General features: G+C 41.7%; 1 protein-coding gene across 4 annotated transcripts; it reads right to left on the bottom strand.

Annotated features, from left to right (window-relative positions):
• Window positions 1-757: 757 nt before the first annotated feature.
• Window positions 758-14927, bottom strand: LOC102687306 (N-acetyllactosaminide beta-1,3-N-acetylglucosaminyltransferase 3). Of its 4 annotated transcripts, none has more exons than XM_015365242.2 (2): window positions 14847-14927; window positions 758-6095 (listed from the first exon to the last, which is right to left on the bottom strand). In XM_015365242.2, the coding sequence occupies exon 2, from the start codon at window positions 6085-6087 to the stop codon at window positions 4924-4926; it is 1164 nt and encodes a 387-aa protein (XP_015220728.2). In that variant the 5' UTR covers window positions 6088-6095; window positions 14847-14927; the 3' UTR covers window positions 758-4923. The 4 variants fall into 4 exon arrangements, with proteins under 4 accessions (XP_015220728.2, XP_015220726.2, XP_015220724.2 ...); XM_015365240.2 differs by lacking the exon at window positions 14847-14927 and adding an exon at window positions 12878-13164; XM_015365238.2 differs by lacking the exon at window positions 14847-14927 and adding an exon at window positions 7779-8423.
• Window positions 14928-17744: the final 2817 nt, after the last annotated feature.

The following is a 17744-nucleotide window of genomic DNA, read 5'->3' as shown; positions in this document are numbered from 1 at the left end:
GGCTGTGATAAGTCAAGCAAAGCACATTTGTTTGTAAGAGGAAAGATGTTTCCAACAGGCCTGATATTTGGCTGTACTCCAACAGTAGTAATATTAGTCATGTGTGTACAATGTGTGTACTGTATGTCAAGAAACCGTAGTTTATCCACTTGATGCTCACATACTGTTCGGAGAGATGAACATCTTGAATGCATCAGCATTTTGATATCCAAACCTCACCCTTATCCTTCCTATCATATATTTGTAATGTTTTAGAGACTTTGTTGATACTGCAGCCTTGAAAAATACTTTGCAATTCAACACCATAATGATATATAAGGGCTTTATCTTTAAGAATTGTAGCATATAGTCACTAAGTGGTAGGGATGCAGGTGTGAGGTGAAAGGTCAAGGATGACAAATGTTATGTTTCTGACCTCATCCGACTGGTAGGACGTACATGATGTCTTGGAAACAATATTCTTGTAACGTCATTGCCAAAGACATATTGTCCCAATTGCTGAGCTATCTATACAATTTATTACACAATCCTGGACGTAGAGTGTATCCATATTTGCCCCACAGATAAACTTAATTCAGAATATGTTAACACTCTAGAACCCATATATTGCGGCACACACTTTAATCAACATCTCTGACATGCTTGGCCCAGTAACTGCTGGAACAGACAAAAGCAGTGTGCAGTTTATTTTGATGCAATTTGCTTCTATGTGAATAGATCTAATGGGCAAGGAACAGAATGAAGACAACACAGTGACTAATTTAACTATGTTTGTTTAATAATTAAACTAATTCCTTACACTTATATAGTGCTCTTCTGGACACTCCACTCAAAGTGCAATGTGCAGCCCCACTTGGATTATGCAATAGCACATCTTAAAATGAAAAATACACTCATTATTAATTTATAGCAAGATGTATCTACACCACCTAAAGCTCCAATGAACATACTGAAGGAGGGTTTTATTACTTACTTTTAGTGCAGTGCATATCACACACCAAGAAACATGTGGCACATTCTTTAACAATCCATGTGGATTTTGGAAGTGAGAGTATTTATATGTATATACATGCCCTTAATCTTTTACATAACACAACTCACTTGGGCATTGGGTATAGTGATATATACAACCTAAACACGGTCTGTTTTCAATAGGAGAGACTTGTTCCTTTGACAACATTATTAACATAAAATACTGAAATAAAAACCCAGCCTAAAAGGGGTTCAGTCGCAAAATGGAGGAAAAAAAAAATCAACTCACATATACAGTATATTGAAAGTGGATTTTGCTCCTGCCTCCACATTGTTCAAGACGAAACGCTCTAGGCCTTACCTAAGACACAGGCCTCTTAAACAAAGCACTTTGGTGATAACTGTTCAAGAGCCAGTCTGTAGGTTGTAACAAGACAGGTGTGGGGGGGGGCACTCCCACAGGTGTAGACAATAGATGTGTAATGGAGGTTTCCATGGCAACAATGGAACTGGTTGCAAGATGAGAAATTACTTCTAAAAGAGAAAGTCTGTACCAACAGAGGCTGACTTGTCTTCCCAGCACTTGGATTCAATAAGGAATTGAAGGCTTCTGAAAAGTGATCAATTGGACCACTTACTAAATAGGTTAGAGGTTTAAAAACCCACAACACTCCCAATCACTGGAAGGGGAAAGGCAAAATAGGACACAGGATTTCTTAGAAAAAAATCATCATAAAAGCAGAAACAAAAGAAGATGTATATTCTACTATTGTCTTATGATCCGCCACAGGGAACCAAGGGGAGAGAAACTAACTTAATCAAATAATTTTTGCAGTAGTACGAGATTCCTGCATTTCAAAGTATCAGAAATTCCTGTGAGTGACTTTCAGTTTATGTTTTGCTTTGCAGTTGCTTTCAGTGCCACAGTGAAGTGTGAGGGGTTGATGACCTGTCCTACATCACAGGAAACAAATTCTGCTGTGCTCATCTGATTATCTCGGAAAACACACACATAGTTTCACAGGAACAGTCTGTGACAAAATAAGACATCCCCTCCTCCTAACTCAGCTTCTACCAGATTTTGAGTCTCAACAAAGCACCAAAAACCTCAAGCCTTCTTTTTTGTACATTGGAAAAAAAGTATATACTTATTACTGAGCAGTTTCCAGCTTTAAAAATCCATCCACATATATGTTTTTCTATCTTTTAATGTCTTTGAAGTGCACGCCATTCATTTATCATTCCTATTTCCATACCATTACAGGCATGATAAAGCTCTTTGTCATTTGCAGTTCTGAGACATGTTTGCTTTGGAAGGGAAGCTTGAATTTCCTGAGCTTTTGCTCACAATACCAGGAGCCAGAAAAAAACACCAACAAAAGACAATGAGCACCAGAAGACTGGAGCAACTGCGCTGTAGGCAATCCAGGCAGGGCCTTCAGAAGATACTGCCAGTAATGCCCCCTCGTGATGCCTAATACTTCTGATCTTTAAGAAGTCAAACAGAAAGAAAACTGCTCTGAGTGGATATCATTTTAATAAGTTATTATAAGACCTGCAGAAAATCCATGAAATGTGCAAAATGTGCTCTTGTATGCCTGAGCCAGGAAAACTGTAATAGATGACCCAATTAACCTCTATTGTTTTATACAGCAGAATTTATTTTCCTGCTTAATTGTTTACTCATTGACTGGACACAATGTGACCAACAGAACCCTCAGAATCTAATAAAAAAAGAAAAGGCACTAGGTGCAGCTATAAAAACAATATACTTTAGTCAGATTTCAGTTTTGGATTAAACACTACTAAAAAGTAAATTATCTGAGTTTTTCTATATTTCAATTCCAAGTAAGTAAATATCAGTGACACCAAGGGGTACCTCACTTTAATATACTGTAACACACAAGAGGACTTGTACAGTAAATACAAAGTGCAGATCAAGAATAAAGTATTGTGTTTTTATAATTGAAGGTTGCAAACTACAAAAAAAAAGACGTGCACAATTCTTTTCACTCGGTCTTTTCGAACTTTTTTTGCTTTACACTTAAACAGTTCCTCTTTAGCACCAACACTAACCTCTCTTGCCATGCCAGGAACATGCACAGTGACCACGGGGCACACAGTACATTGTGTTCTGTTTGAAAAACAGGAGCCCGAGGACTGTGCCGGAAACCACACAGAGGTGCAATTCATTTGGGGGAGCGAGTTGTCAATTCACCCCCTGCTGTTTTCTGCAGCAGCACTTCAGAGCCGGGTGACTGAACTGAGCTCCTCTCCTCTCTGTAGCCTGCCTTGCTTTTGCAATTTCTTACCTACAATTGAACCTATTTCCAGAAATCGTGACTTGTAAGGGGCGCGGAGAGGAAGAATTAATCATTTGGAAATTTGTGCCCAGCACAAGGCTTTTGATCGGAGACAGATCAGATAAACTGACCCCCCTCCCCCCACGACTCACTCCTTTAATATCTTTTAACCAAAATAGCTACAAAAACTACAACAGAAAAAGGGGACTTTGCTGAGATTTTTTAATCCTATACAATTATTTTCTCAGTTTTCGGTATTTTTCATTTCTTACCCACCGAATTTGAAATCGCAACGTTTTCCTGCAACACGAACTCAGCTGCTTTTGTTTCTTCTTATTCACAGCAATCAGTACACCTCTTAAAAAAGCAATTAGGAGCTGGTGCACTTTCACCACCTCCCAGTGTATGAAACCGTATTCATTGTCCTCTGCATACAGGATGTTCAGCTTATAGCTCAATTAATGATTAATTCATTGTAATTGTAAATACTGTAGTTAAGGCAAAACGCTCCAGTGGCTCCAGTGGAAAGCAGACTCAGGTCTTGTTGGTAATTAGCAGACGTTTGTTTCTCTGTTAAAAACACCGATCAGCCCAAATCCATTCAAAATGATATCAAGTGACAAGGCTGAGCACGCTGGGTTGTGTCTTCTCCACATGGAAGAAAGTGAAAGGTACAGAGCAGACATGCTCCTCAGATCAGCCCACACACATACGAATATTCCCCCCAGAAATACCCACCTCCTTAAAGCAATACATTTTCTGCTTTGCTTTTGGGAAAATTCAATCCTCTAGAAGTTATGACTGTCCATTGTAATGCTACGTGGGCAATTATAATAGAATTAAATCTTAGTGTGGAACACACTTTCCTACTTAGCAGCTGAGAGAAAGATCAGAACTCAATTTTATTTTTTATAAAAAAAAAGAAAATTAAAACAACTGGGCTACTGACAAAATACACACAAAACAAGAAAGAGCTTAGATTTAACAATTCTAGGAGGTGAAATATTGACTTGGTTACATGATAATTGCAAAGCTTGTGTAAACCTTTATGATCAAACATTTTTTATAGCATTTTGTTCAAGGTAACATGAAATGACTTATCATCTTGATAGCTGAAAGTCTGGATAACATCTAACCACAGCAATTTGCAGACAATGAAGAACAGGCTTGCATCAAAGAGTTTATTGATGCCAGAACTTTGGAAACACACTCCATAAATAGTGAGTTTCCAAAATACAGTTTATGTACCAAAGAAGTACAAGAAACACAAACCCAGACTTGAAAACCACGAGTAAAGGGTCTAAACAGAACACCGTAAATGATGCATCATCTTTGTCTTATTGCTTTCATTTAAAGTGATTTAGACAAAGTAGTCCCTTTCAATCTCCCAACAAACAATGGTTAATTAGGAATCAAAAGGCTAGAATTTTCAGTTCACTAGGTAAACCCACTCCCCTGCTCCTGCATCAGCTTCACATCTCTGAAAGGAGCAAATGTGCAATGTCTCAGATTTCAGCTTATCTGTCCGTCATTGAGAATTTCCTCCACTTTTTTTTGGCTCAGGGCTATGAGGATCAAAAAAGCCGGATCTTTCATCTAACTTCGATCTGGCTTGAAGAAGCTCCTTTCAATGGTGTCGTAAGCACCGTCACAGCATGGAGTTGACTGTTGCCGAAATGCCACATTTTAAACCAGGCTCATTAATCCCCTGCCACATGACGAGAATTTCAAAAGGCAAGAACCGATGCACTAAGAGAATCTCCCGGTAAAAACAGGGATCATAAGGATCCACATTTTGGGAAGGGATGTGCAAGCCCGCAGTTCTCACTCCAATGTGAGAGATGGGTTCTAGTCCAGCCTTTTGTAGGCACATACCCATGTAGACATCATCGATGGGCAGAAAAGTAATGGAGTGGGACATGTTGTATATAGTCCTGGCTGTATAACCTGAAAGAAGGAATCCCCCTCCACCACAGTATGGGGGATACGAGTCTGATTCCTGGACCTGAACAGGGACATAGTACTTGCTTCCAGGTTCCCTGATGGGACCCACATACCGGATGAGGTGGCCCACAAAGAGATGCTTGTCCCCTGCGCTGCTCCCTGAGCCTTGCAGAAACTGGACCATGTTGCCGGTGTTGGCAAAGATATCATCGTCCCCGTTGAGAAGGAAATGGACCTGGGGACACCGCTCCTGCATCCACTGCAGGAAGAGGATCTGCTTGAGGGTGAGGTTGTAGAAGGAGTCGTGGAAGTCCCACTGCAGGACGTCCTGGTACTCCTGGTTCTCCAGCTGCAGCAGGCGGTTCAGCTTGCGCCTCTCCCTGCCCTGGCCCGCCGTCCCCGAGACGAAGACGCGGCGCACCCACACGCCGTTCTCCCGCCGCTCCCTGCCCCACGTCTTGCGGATGACCTCCCGGCGATCGTAGTTCGCCGGCGAGCTCTTGATCATCAGCAGCAGGAAGACGTCGGACGAGTCCTGGGGCGTCTTGCCGCACTTCTCCGGCACGTCCAGCAGAACGGGGAAATTCCGGCAGTGACGGTACCGCAGGAAGTCCTTGATGTGCGGCGGGAGAGAGGAGAAGCCCGAGATGTTGGCCATCGAGGTGTTCTCCTTACACTTGGCCACCGTCTTCCACTGCAGCTGGCCTTGGCCCTTGGTTACCGGAGGCTCCCTTACGGCGATCGGGCTGTCCTGCCTCCTGATGTGCAGGTCTCTCCCGGAGTCACCTCTCTGGAAGAGCAGGACCATGCAGAGGGTTCCCACCACCAGCAGCAGGCACGTTTCCACAACGTGGGCTGACCTTCGCATCTCGGCACCTGCGCGAGAGAAACCAGAGCCCCAGGTCAACGGAGGCGAAGTTCTCGCCCGAGTCGCGAACATAAAACACTTTAAAAAGATCGACCTTCAAACGCATCGAAGGCCCATTTGAGATCAGCGTGTCCTTGCAGCGCCTGCAGCATGAACGCTGACCTCACCTCGGAGCGGCAGTTGCATGAACACCCTTTGCCTTCCTGACTTGTAAAAGTGACAACGGCTCTAAACATGATCTCTGAACCCATTCGCACCTCGTCGGCTTAAATGTGAATTTGGGGTGTCTCATTAGGATCACACTGTCGGATTTCTACTAGATTTCTGGAGCGAGGAGGGAGTGCGAGATCCGGAAGAGCCTGACGCTTCACAATGGGAGTTATTTTTTTTTAGACCATTCATTATTTTTAAGACAAAGCACAGTTCGTTCTTCTCGTTTTCTAAGAGTCAAGACATTTGGAGAGCTCTGTGCTGCACATGAGTGCAAGACTGAAGAAAAGGTTTCCTAAATAAAAAAGTTAAACGGATGTATAATAGGATTCCCTTCATTTCACAACAAAGGTTGTATTAACCGTTCACTTCGCTGGTTCAATTTAATAGACTGTAAAACCAAAACCTCCTTTAAATTCCCACATACCCACACGGATACAATGTTTGGTCGGTTTTAAAATCAGATTGCAATGACCCCCCCCCCCCCCCCCCCAATTGGCCATAAAGAATAGATACTTCATTTTAAATGTCTTGGTTATTACATGTAGCAAACCGACACAGCCAGTGTAAAATCCAACTAAACGGTCTTCATAGTCCGTTGATTTTTTTTTTATTGCAGCGAAGCACTATGAAGAATCAGCTCGGTCAGAATTAGATTATGAAATGAGAAAAAAAAGTGATAATGGCATTTATCTCAAATGTGCAGTTATAAAATAACCCCTGGACATAACAAAGGATTCTTTTGTCTTCTGATATGCCACCTTTACGACATGTTCCACCTACATGTTTTCTGTAACTACTGTATAATCGGGCTACAAATATTACCAGTCGTTTAGGGTAATACATAACGTTTCCTTCTCGTTCTTCTTAGTGAAATGTATAGAAATCGGATTTAAAATTTTAGCGAGAAGCATATAGGCTGCATTTCGTCCTTATTCCGTTTCCGTTGGTACCTTACATATACCAATTTTCATCCTGCAATTATGTCTACAGTCGTATACAGAAATGTGTTGGTCATTTTCATTACACGAAATTAGATCTTATACTGTACATTCGTTTAACTCAAATTGTATTATGTTATTAGAAAACAGACTTGTGTTTAACTAGGGGGACATTTTTGCGGTAAAAATAATAGAAGAGTTTAGTCGTAATAGCTACTATTAATTAAAAAAAAAGACAAATAGAAAATTTGAACTGGCAAAGGAATGGAACCTGACCATCACTGGAACAAGCTGTGATTGAAGACGGTGTTTTTCTCCATCGGGTTACAGTCGTACAGACGTCTTACTTTTCAAAACTTGCCCATATAGGGGAGCAGATTAATTCCTTTTGCAAATCCGAAAAGCGCTGCAGGACCCGAAGGACAGCGCTCAGAGACTATTCAAACCTCAAACAAGAAGCAATTACGCTCGAACCGGAGAAAAATAAGAAACCCGTTCATCAGTTCATCACCCGATTCCTTAATACACCCCATCCCATACCGGTATGCACATAGCAGATCCTTTTTAAAAGTGGCGTCAAGTTAAAAGCGTCATGCATTAGCGACTGGATGATGTCTAACCGAACTACAATGCGGAAATATTTTGGAATGTGAGGGGTAGATTCCTCAGCCTTGGCGGTGTCCCCGTCCCTGGACAGTCGTACTCTGATATACCAGTTTCTTAAAGTGGCTAGCTACAGTCCTTACGCAATAGGATATTACAGGCAAATAGAGGCGGAAGAAACAAAACCAAACGGGTCATGTAAATCTCTTTTTTTTTTAAAACCACCCCCATCCATTTCTTCCGTTTTCTATTCGCTACCCTGCGTGCTACAAATAAAAAAATCCTCTCCCGAAAGGGAATGAAACCATTACATATCGAAAACACTTAAGTCTGAAGGTCCCTATCAATAAAGTACTACTCCCTTCACCCGCCTAAATAAGTACTTCATCGATTTTATGAAGGGTTGTTCTTTACCTTCTATGTATTTTATTGTTTTATTGCAAACCAAAAACGGTAACTTTCTTTAAACCATGGTGATACGGTACTAAAACGTCGAGATTTATTTTGTAATTCCACACGGCACAGTTACATCTTTCTAAATAAAATAAGAACACATCTACGATGAAAGATTCCTTGCTGCGGTATTACACCTTCCACTGTAATTTAAGCATGTGCTGTGCGTGTTTGGGGTGGGGTCTTTATAGTCACCAGTTTTAAACGGAAGCAGTTTGTTTTTCTTCTTGCTTTGGAATCTATCTCGGAATGAAAGAATACTGGCATTTCCAGTTCAGTGAAAGTGGAGTTGTTTTCGTTTATCTTTTAGAATCTCACGAGTCCTAGTCGCTGCTTCGCGCTTTAATCTCAGCAGGCTGAATTTTGCTCTTCGATCAAGGCAACAGCCACAACACGAGAGGATTAAAACCAAAAACAGACCAAACACGTTAGGCCTGTCCGTGGTTTCCGTAGTCACCTAATTGTGAGGACGTTTCTTTAGCAACGAGAAACTTGGGCTGTATTGTGAAAAAGCCTACCAATGCCACTGGGCCAAGTAGCCTGTGGGGTCGTGTTAATTGTAATTTGATTTTAATGTATTGAAAGAAAACCCAAGAATTAACAAATTCCAGGCAATGTAAAAGCACTCCAATTAGATTTCACTAGCAACAGATTGTTAAACTTCTGTCTCATCTACAGCTTTGTTTCCTATTTCTATTTAATTCTGGCAAACATCCCTCCCTTCATAACAGTTACTGATGTAACGTCTTTTTAAAACAGTTCCGTTAAAACGACATTTTAATGCTAACGTTGCTTTGCTCCTTGTTTTTAATAGGCACTGATTTGTATTGTAGCGGGTTTTTTTTTGTGCAATTTCTTTACAACATTGTGAACTGCTTTTCTGAATAAGATTAACATTTCTAACACTATGCCTTTTTTTCCAAACACCTGACTACATATATATAGAGAGACTATATATCGACTACTCCGCAAACGGTGTTTCGGGAATAAAAAGGAAGATAGCTGGGCTATCAGACATTCGGGGTGACATGAGCCAAAAAGGCAAAGCCAGCTGTACCGAAGAGATTTGAAGTTTATTGTAGCTGGTGCAATTTCCCTGTTCAAACCAAACTGGAGAAAACTGCATTGTTTCAATTCGCTTTTATTCAAAATCTCAAGCAGGTGTTTTTATTTGCTCGCTCTCTACATAGGCTCATTGCCAATTTTGTGAAGCGGTCCCTTCTATTCATGCGGGTCTTCTTTAAAAGGGTGTAGACGAAAGTCACGAGCCACAGCCGGGAATGTGTACAGAGCTTTTCATCTTCAGATAATCTTAGATCGCAACATTATCAGTTCATGTTGCAAGTACTGTGTCACGTCAAAAAATACAAGACAACACGTCGATGACGTAGCTGTACTCGAATTGACAGCTGGGCATGATAACGAATTTGGCGTCATTGGCTGCAGTCTCTGACGTCAACGTCACGGGGGGATAAAGCCATTCTGCTTAATCTAATTCAGCGAATACATTCCTTTCCGATCAGAAATGCAGACTATTCGTTACTTACTGTACGCTCCAGAAATGAGGAACGATTTTGTCTTAAACATTAGCTTAGCCTGAAGGCTTTTTGTTTTCTCGGGCAGATCTTCCGAGTCCAGTTTCATAATGGCGTCGCCTTTCTCCACTTTTGGTTCAGTGTCCACGAATAAGGTGTGCCAGAAACATACTTTTTGGAAAATGCCAGGTTTAAAAAGTTATTTTTCGGATGCGGAAAACAAAAGAGATGTGTTTGTCTCAGATCGGAGACGAGGTGTTTCACTTTTTCACTGGTTTCTTTCGATCTTTTTATATCCAGCCCCGAAATTCTGAGAGGAGCAGGTTCAGACTTACACGAATAGCCCATGGGGACAGAGACATTTCTTTTTAACCAGGTTGAGCATATCGTATTATTCGCAACATGTACATTGTCCCCATATCTCGGTCGATTCCGCAAGGTTATTTTGCTGCAGTTTCATCTCATTCAATATTTGTGTTCGTATAAAACAGTCTTTCGGAATTGTGTCTTGCGTTTCCAAGTAATACTGATTCACTCACCAAAACACGCTTACTTCATAAAATCACATAATGACATTATATTGCAAAACCATTTTTTATCGTCTTGGTGGTTTAATTCTGACCCAGACCAGCGCCCGAGTGACCGACTCCAGTCAGCGGTGCGTTCAAGGTCATTTTAAGCTCGGAAGAGATGAACTAATGAAACACCTGACTTGAAGAACTGGAATAACCAGTTTTGTGTTTTAGGTATCGAGCAGCTATGCGTTTTAAATTTCTTGCCAAGATGTGCTGAACTGCTTCGGCTCAGGAACAACGAAACAGAATCAGGTCTCGCTGTCCTAATACGACCGTAATGCCCTTGTCCTGTTATATTAATTAGCGTACGCGTTAGGTTCTGTTTTCGCAGAGGTTTGAGGGAAATGGTTTCACAATGCATGCATGTTTCTTCTTCTAACACAAAACACCTGAAGAAGGCTCCGCGGCCGAAACGTTGTGTTTTCTTTCTTCTCTTTTCAGCATGGAATAAACCTATTACTTGTTCCCTAAAACATATCCAATGACAGCCCTGACCCCGGCACCAGCCTGCCTCCTGTGTATTGTTGTAGATGGTGAACAGTAACTGAAGATGCGGCCTGATTAATATCCTTTGTACTTCAATAGCACGAGCAAAAAAAAAAAAAACGTTTTCAATGAAAAGGGAAGTCCGAAATCTGTTTACAGTGAAGAGTACCGCTCAAGTATTGCCGACGATTTCTACATTCAGATATCTGTGGCGTTTTAAAAAACTGGTATCATTTTCTGTAGTACTTCAGGTGGGTAGCTGCGTCAGCATGCGTAGGCTGCAAGGGAACAAGCAAGAGGTTTATTCCATGCTGAAAAGAGAAGAAAGAAAACACAAAGTTTCGGCCGTGGAGCTTTCTTATCATTTTTTATAGGCGATTTTGTTTATTCCGTTGTAACCAATGCTGGCATAATCAAAAGTATATATTGTACCAGTGATGGGTTTTCCTTGATTCTGGACTACAGCCCTCATGACTTCCAATTATCTTTGAGTTCAGAAGCCTTGCTCCATTTGTGCGACGTGCAGACTTCACTCATTGAGTAATTGGGAACTCGTTCCCTTTTCTCTGGATATCCGAGCACACTCTTTCATGTATTTGTAGTTTTTCCATACCGTTTTCCTGCTATCACTTCAAGGCTCAAGAGACTGAAATTGTGTGGTTTATAGCGGACTACATTAAGTGAAACTTTAACAACTTCACTTAAGCGTAAAGCCAGTTTGACTTGACAATATAAGGAGGGTAGTTGTAGACGACTAACAAGATTCACTAGCGGTTTTAACTGGCTGAACTATTTTTACAATTGAGAGCATTAGCAAATCCTTTTTAACTTCAGACGCCGTTATCCGCCTTGCAGTAATGATACGAGGGGTGATAAAATCACCCCTGTAACGAAATGCAATTAAAAATTAATTAAAAACATTGTATCGTCCGCTCTGTCTTGTAGCTGAATACAGCTATTAGTGATTGAATAATTGATTCATATTTCCAAATCTACTTGGAAGCACCATCACCTGCCACTGTTTTGAAAACAGCGGCAGATGATCTTTTGAGTTTGTTGATCAAATTGAACCCCCCTGTCATTTTCCAGGAAGGATGACGCCCTTTCTAGTTGAATGTTTTCTTTTTAGTTTTTTTTTCTTGTGTCCCAGACCTCTAGAGAAATTGATTTTACCCAGAAGGGCACTTTGTGAAACTCTGACAAAGTATCATCGGTGGTTTTAAATAATTATTATCACTGTCAATAATTATTCCCCGAGCGAATAACTGTTTTTCTAGTGGAAATAACACGAATTCCAAAATAAATGAAGTTTCAACAATCTAATCTAATTTATTTTAAGCAAATCACCGTTCAAAAACATGACTTGTCTTGAATTATCCCAAACGTTAGTTTTCAGACATCAGTCTTAATCGTAATATTTGTTCTCATTATTTCTTGCACTTTTAAATTTTAGGGAACAATATATGGATTTGTTCTATGGTGACAAACTATATAAAGTTTTTACGTTTTGTTGACAAACCTGGACAAAAACAAAATAAAGATAAACAGCTTCAGCCAAGTTTATACTGTACAGTCCTACTCCTCTGAAATATGTAACGTTTATTTACAAAAATAAATTCCCTGGTTGTCGAAAACAGGTCAGTCTTCGCGTACTCCTTCTGTTTTCCTGTACCGAAGCTGAATGATAAATATATCCGTTTATGACGGTCTTTAAAAGGTGAGCTCTCTTTTTAAACCCAAGCGTTTTCAAACGCACCACTTTCTAAAACACGTCAAAAAGAAAGCAAAGGTATCAGTGTGAAGTGCTTGTTCAACTCACGAGCGCTCCGCTCCAACTAACGCAAAGACACAAATGCAGCATAAACTAGTTCAAGATCAAAAAGAGCTGCGAGATTGGAAAGCCACCCTTGTCCATGTGTTGCAGTTAGAGAATGCGAAAAGAACCGGCTAACCCGTGCGAAATGAGTAAAAGGTTTCGGTTCTTCACCTGGTGCTGCTAGTCTCCTCCGTGGGGCTCTTCAGCTTCTACTTGGGCGCAAACGCCTTAACTCACCAGCCACCCAAGTTTGATCTCGCGTTGCTGTGTGTGAACTGATAGCTCAACGCAGAGATATCCTGGCCATTGCAGCTACAACAGATGCCATTACCCCACCCTCGTCGAGGTCTTCCCCTTTATTACATATTCCCTCGCTATTTTTGTTGCTGGCAATTATGCAAACAACGTACGTACAGCCAGGTACTGCATCACCTCATGCCTCCGCTCTTCAGGTTATTTTTAAGCGCAGAGGGTAGATGATTTAACCGGAAGAACTCGTTAAATTGCCTCTTCCAGACAGTTGCTCACATAAAAAAAAAGTACTTTGGGATATATCATAAATCCGACTGCTTTTATATGCCAGCGTCTTCCAGTTAATTTAGATATATTGCACAATATGATTATGGCATGCAAACTACAGGGTCTTGGAAATACCGAGAGATAAGCGACCTCCATATTCGCTGGTTCGCAAAACAAGTTTTGTAAGTGACAGGTTTAAACAACAGATACCACCTCCCTTCAGTTCTGGTTGCAAAGGGAGTGATTCTGGCTGCAGCAGCAGATATGTGAATGAAAACTCTTCCATCGGTCAGCAAGAGCCGCGGCTCTCTTTCCAATATAGTAGCGCCTGAGCTCCTGGGAGGCGGGCGGACTGGTTGAGAGCAAACATTTTGGTTGTCACGGACGCTTTCCGAGTTCAGACCATCTAGTTGTTTCAAAAACAAATTACGCTAACGAAGGGGCTGGATTCTTGTGTACGAGACTTGAATTGTTTAACACATCAACACCAAGACCGTTGTTATTATTTAAAGAAGGTTAGTGTCCCTATTAGCTCCAAACACACATCTTTACTCCTCTTTTTCCATTGAAGTACCTTTATGGAAAAGAGCCAAGGCCGCCGGAGTTGAACTGTGGAATGAGGGGGAAGTGGAGAGAGCTCATGGTCCTCACTGTCGCGTCGAGAGTTTATTTACTTCGCCTGTTTCACTCTCAATCTCGCAAAAGTGCTTTGCTTTTCTCAACTACAGAATAATTATTAAAAAAATTCCCCTTCGCAGCGTTCAGATGTTTCATGGAGTAAAAAACTACGGCAAGATTAAATTTAAGTATGATTTGCTTTGTAATTTTATATGCTCAAGGAACCTGTGGTCTTCTTTCAGTTTAACGCGAAATAATGTGAATTATTTATATCCTTTCACGCTTTCACAAACGGAATCCCTGTCTGTCCCCCTCACTCGTGAATCCTTTCACAGCAAAAGAACCCCCCCCCCCCCCGCCAAAAAAAAAAACCGGTCTGACATTTAAAAAGAGAAATGTTCTTTAAACAATAAAGAAATACAACAGATCCCAAACGCTGTCTCAGATCAGACGCCGAAAACAAACAGCTAATGTAGATCAAATTACTGTATGACACTGCATCCATTATACATAATCTAAAACATTTCTTTTGAGGAAGAATACTTTCTGGAGAACCTTACACCTCTAAGTAAAGTAGTTTTCTTACTGCTCTTTTATATCATTCGGTGTACACTGTTCTCTGTGTCTAGCTGCAATTATGCACCCTGGTTACACTTCAGACAAAGCAGAAAATTACTAGAGTCTTACAGTCAAAACAACACAGGGAGGTTTTCATTTTCACCTTAAAAAGTCAAATAGATCTTCGTGACACACCTCTACAAAAAGCATCTTCGGGTCTAATCAGCCAAATGAATCTCTGGTGCACTGTGTTTACAACACCTGTCATCTGAAGTGTTGTGGTCTTCCCAGCGTCCTGCTTCCAGGGAATTTAGAGAATGTTTTTCAAATTATCAAAAGGTATCTAGACATCTGCAAAACCCAGAGACTATGTTTTCTTGACCTTCAGGACAAAGGCAACTCACCCTGACGAAATGTTTGGTGTAAAACTCACCATTGTGCTTACCTGTGCAGAAGTGCCCACTGACTGTCTCTCAGGCAACAGGGAGATTGCAGTACTCTCCCTCACCCGTCAGGTGATATCAATCAAGCCAGGAAGGTATTCCAGGCAAAACAGTGTTGGGTGTTGTGGCTGTGCATGTCTAGCCCGGAGAAATATTTGGCTGAGAATCAGGAAGCCTGTTTAATCCACTGATTCTATTTGCTCTACACCTCTTCCTGATTTCCTTTAACGTGGAGAGTTTCCTGGGGCCCCACACAGCTGATTGTATGTAGGACAACTGTTAGAATCCTCTGTGCCAGATACAGACACATACCACATACGCACTACACTGAGGACAGCATTAGGTATGACCTGAAGACGGCTTCACAGCCGAAACGTTGTGTCTTCTCTCTTCTCTTTTCAGCATGGAATAAACCTGTTACTTGTTCCTTTGCATATCTAGTCCTGTAATAAACCTATTCATTGTTCCTTTGCATATCTAGTCCTGACTATCAGTACATCTGGGACTGTGCTGTGCAGTGCATTAAATCCTGTTTCTGGGGACAAAGTGGGGTCAGGTATGCATTTAGCATTTGGCAAAAACTGAGTAAGTGAAATTCTTGCACAGCAGATAGTACAACCTGAAATGTATGTACAATACATGGCATTTACTCAACATTTGCAAGAAGATACTGAACATCAGCATCAGAAAAATGTGTCCTCATCCGATTTCTCAGAAGCTCAGCAAGTCTGGGCCTGCTCAGTACTGGGATCAGAGCCCTCCAAGGAAATCCAGGTTGCCACTATAGGTGCTGTTCGTAGGCCAGTAGGTGAAGCTCTTCCCTCTGCCCAACTATGGTGATCACGGTAGGAGGTGCCTTGGTTTTATGTGAATCTTTAAACCAATGGCTACCCTCATGGCACTAGTTGTTAGAGCAGGTTGGTTAAATTCTACCCTGTGTGTCCTCCTGACAGGCTGAAGAATCCAAAAGCTTGATCCAAGTGAAGGCTCAGAGAGACACAAGAGCTGACATAGGCAGCTGGAGCAAGTGGGAGAGCGAAGGCAGGGGGGGACGACCAAAAAGGACAGGTGTTAGCAAGACAGTGAGTGCAGCTATCAGGGATGAAAGATAGGAGGCTCGGTTCTGTGCCACTGGCCTGGAGCTTAGCTGGACAGAGGGGGTGCTGACAGACAGAGCAGGTTCAATTGCTTACACTTATATAGAGCTTTTCTGGACACTCCACTCAAAGCTCTTTACAGGTAATGGGGATCCCCTCCATCACCACCAATGTGCAGCCCCACCTGGATGATGCAACAGCAGCCATAGTGCGCCAGAACGCTGCCCACACACCAGCTCTCAGTGGGGAGAAGAAAAAAGTGATGAAGCCAGTTAACGGGGATTATTAAGAGGCCATGATTGGTAATGGTCAATGGGAAATTGGGCCAGGACACCGGGGATATACCCCTAGTCTTTTTGAGAAATGCCCTGGGATTTTTAATGACCACAGAGAGTCAGGACCTTGCTTTAACGTCTCATCCGAAGGACGGGCTTGAGGCAGATGACGAAATACTTGAGCTGAGTTCAGGCTGAGTGTCCTTCTGCAAAGCAGGCTTGCTGTGCAAAGAGCACTACCCTGGTCAGAAGGCAGCTCAGTGACGGAGCACCGGTTCAGTGGCATGTAAGGGTTTAAATATCCTGGACTGATGGATTAATTGCCCATTCACTGGGAGCGGGCAGTTGGGACAATCATTCTGAATGAGTCCTCACAGCCCCAGGAGGTGTTCATATCCCAGTGGCAATGCACATGTTTTCCGTGGAGACTGAGGGGTGTGTACTCTGGCATGCCCGAGCATAACACATCATAGTATTCATTTTACATAGCAAGGGCTCTCAAACCTAACACTGCAGAGATGTTATCCTACATGTTTTCAGCTCTCCACAGTGTAACTGCACTAATTACAGCCTTACCTTGAGCTGTTTAACAGATGTTTTAGATGATTGAGGTGTGTGCTGAGCTAAAGCATCTTGTAAAACCTGCTGGCCAGCACAAAAGATCGCAAACCTCAGGGGAGAAAAAGTTCTTTGCTCACTATAATCTAGGACGGGTGGGGACTGAGATGTACTAAATCCTAAACGGGCACAAAAAAGGATATTGTTTTGACAAAATCAAGAGAGCATGCCAATCACACACTTATCTGATTTACACTCCCTGTTTTGCTAGTAAAAAAGAAAAAGCAGAGCTGTGGGATTCATATATCTGCCTGTCACAACCTGAAGGATAATGGGTGAATGGATTTAGCATATTCAAACATTCAGTTTCTACAAAAAGAAAGCAGGCAGGTTTTGCAATCCATTGTGAGGGCTCCTTTACTCTCACAAGAGGGAGGGAACTACTCTACTGTATTAAACTATTATTCTACGGTCTTGCACTGTTCTACATACTCCTGTATTGTGTTGTATTATTGAGTACTGCAATGTATTATGTATGCTGCTACTATTGTGTAGTATTGTCCTGTTTTTTACAAAAACGTTGGCAATAGCTGTATAAAATCATGCCAGTAAACGTGTTGTGAGTTTGAATTTCAAACCTGCAGGAAAGCTGTTCCATAGTTTGAGAGTTTGAAACTCGTCATGTTACATGTTATATTTTGCCCATTCCCCACTCCTTTGCCATCGCTATCAGAATTTTGCAGCTTTACCCTTTTGCTGTTGTTTGAGAAAGCAGTATGTTGGCTAGGGACAACAAGAATACATTGTTAGCATATGATAAAGGAGGTACATGAGGCGGTGGTCCATTGAGAAGTTCAGCATCAAATCAGGACTAGATTTGTCCCTCCAGCCCAAACGTAAACCAGACCAATGTGGACCAAACTGTGCTCTTTTTTTGGGGGGGGCTTTGACAAAATAAACGGCACCATCC

This window comes from Lepisosteus oculatus, chromosome 29 (assembly GCF_040954835.1).
Source record: "Lepisosteus oculatus isolate fLepOcu1 chromosome 29, fLepOcu1.hap2, whole genome shotgun sequence".
Lineage (NCBI taxonomy): Eukaryota > Metazoa > Chordata > Actinopteri > Semionotiformes > Lepisosteidae > Lepisosteus > Lepisosteus oculatus.
This window is presented reverse-complemented; position numbering and strand designations above follow the sequence as displayed.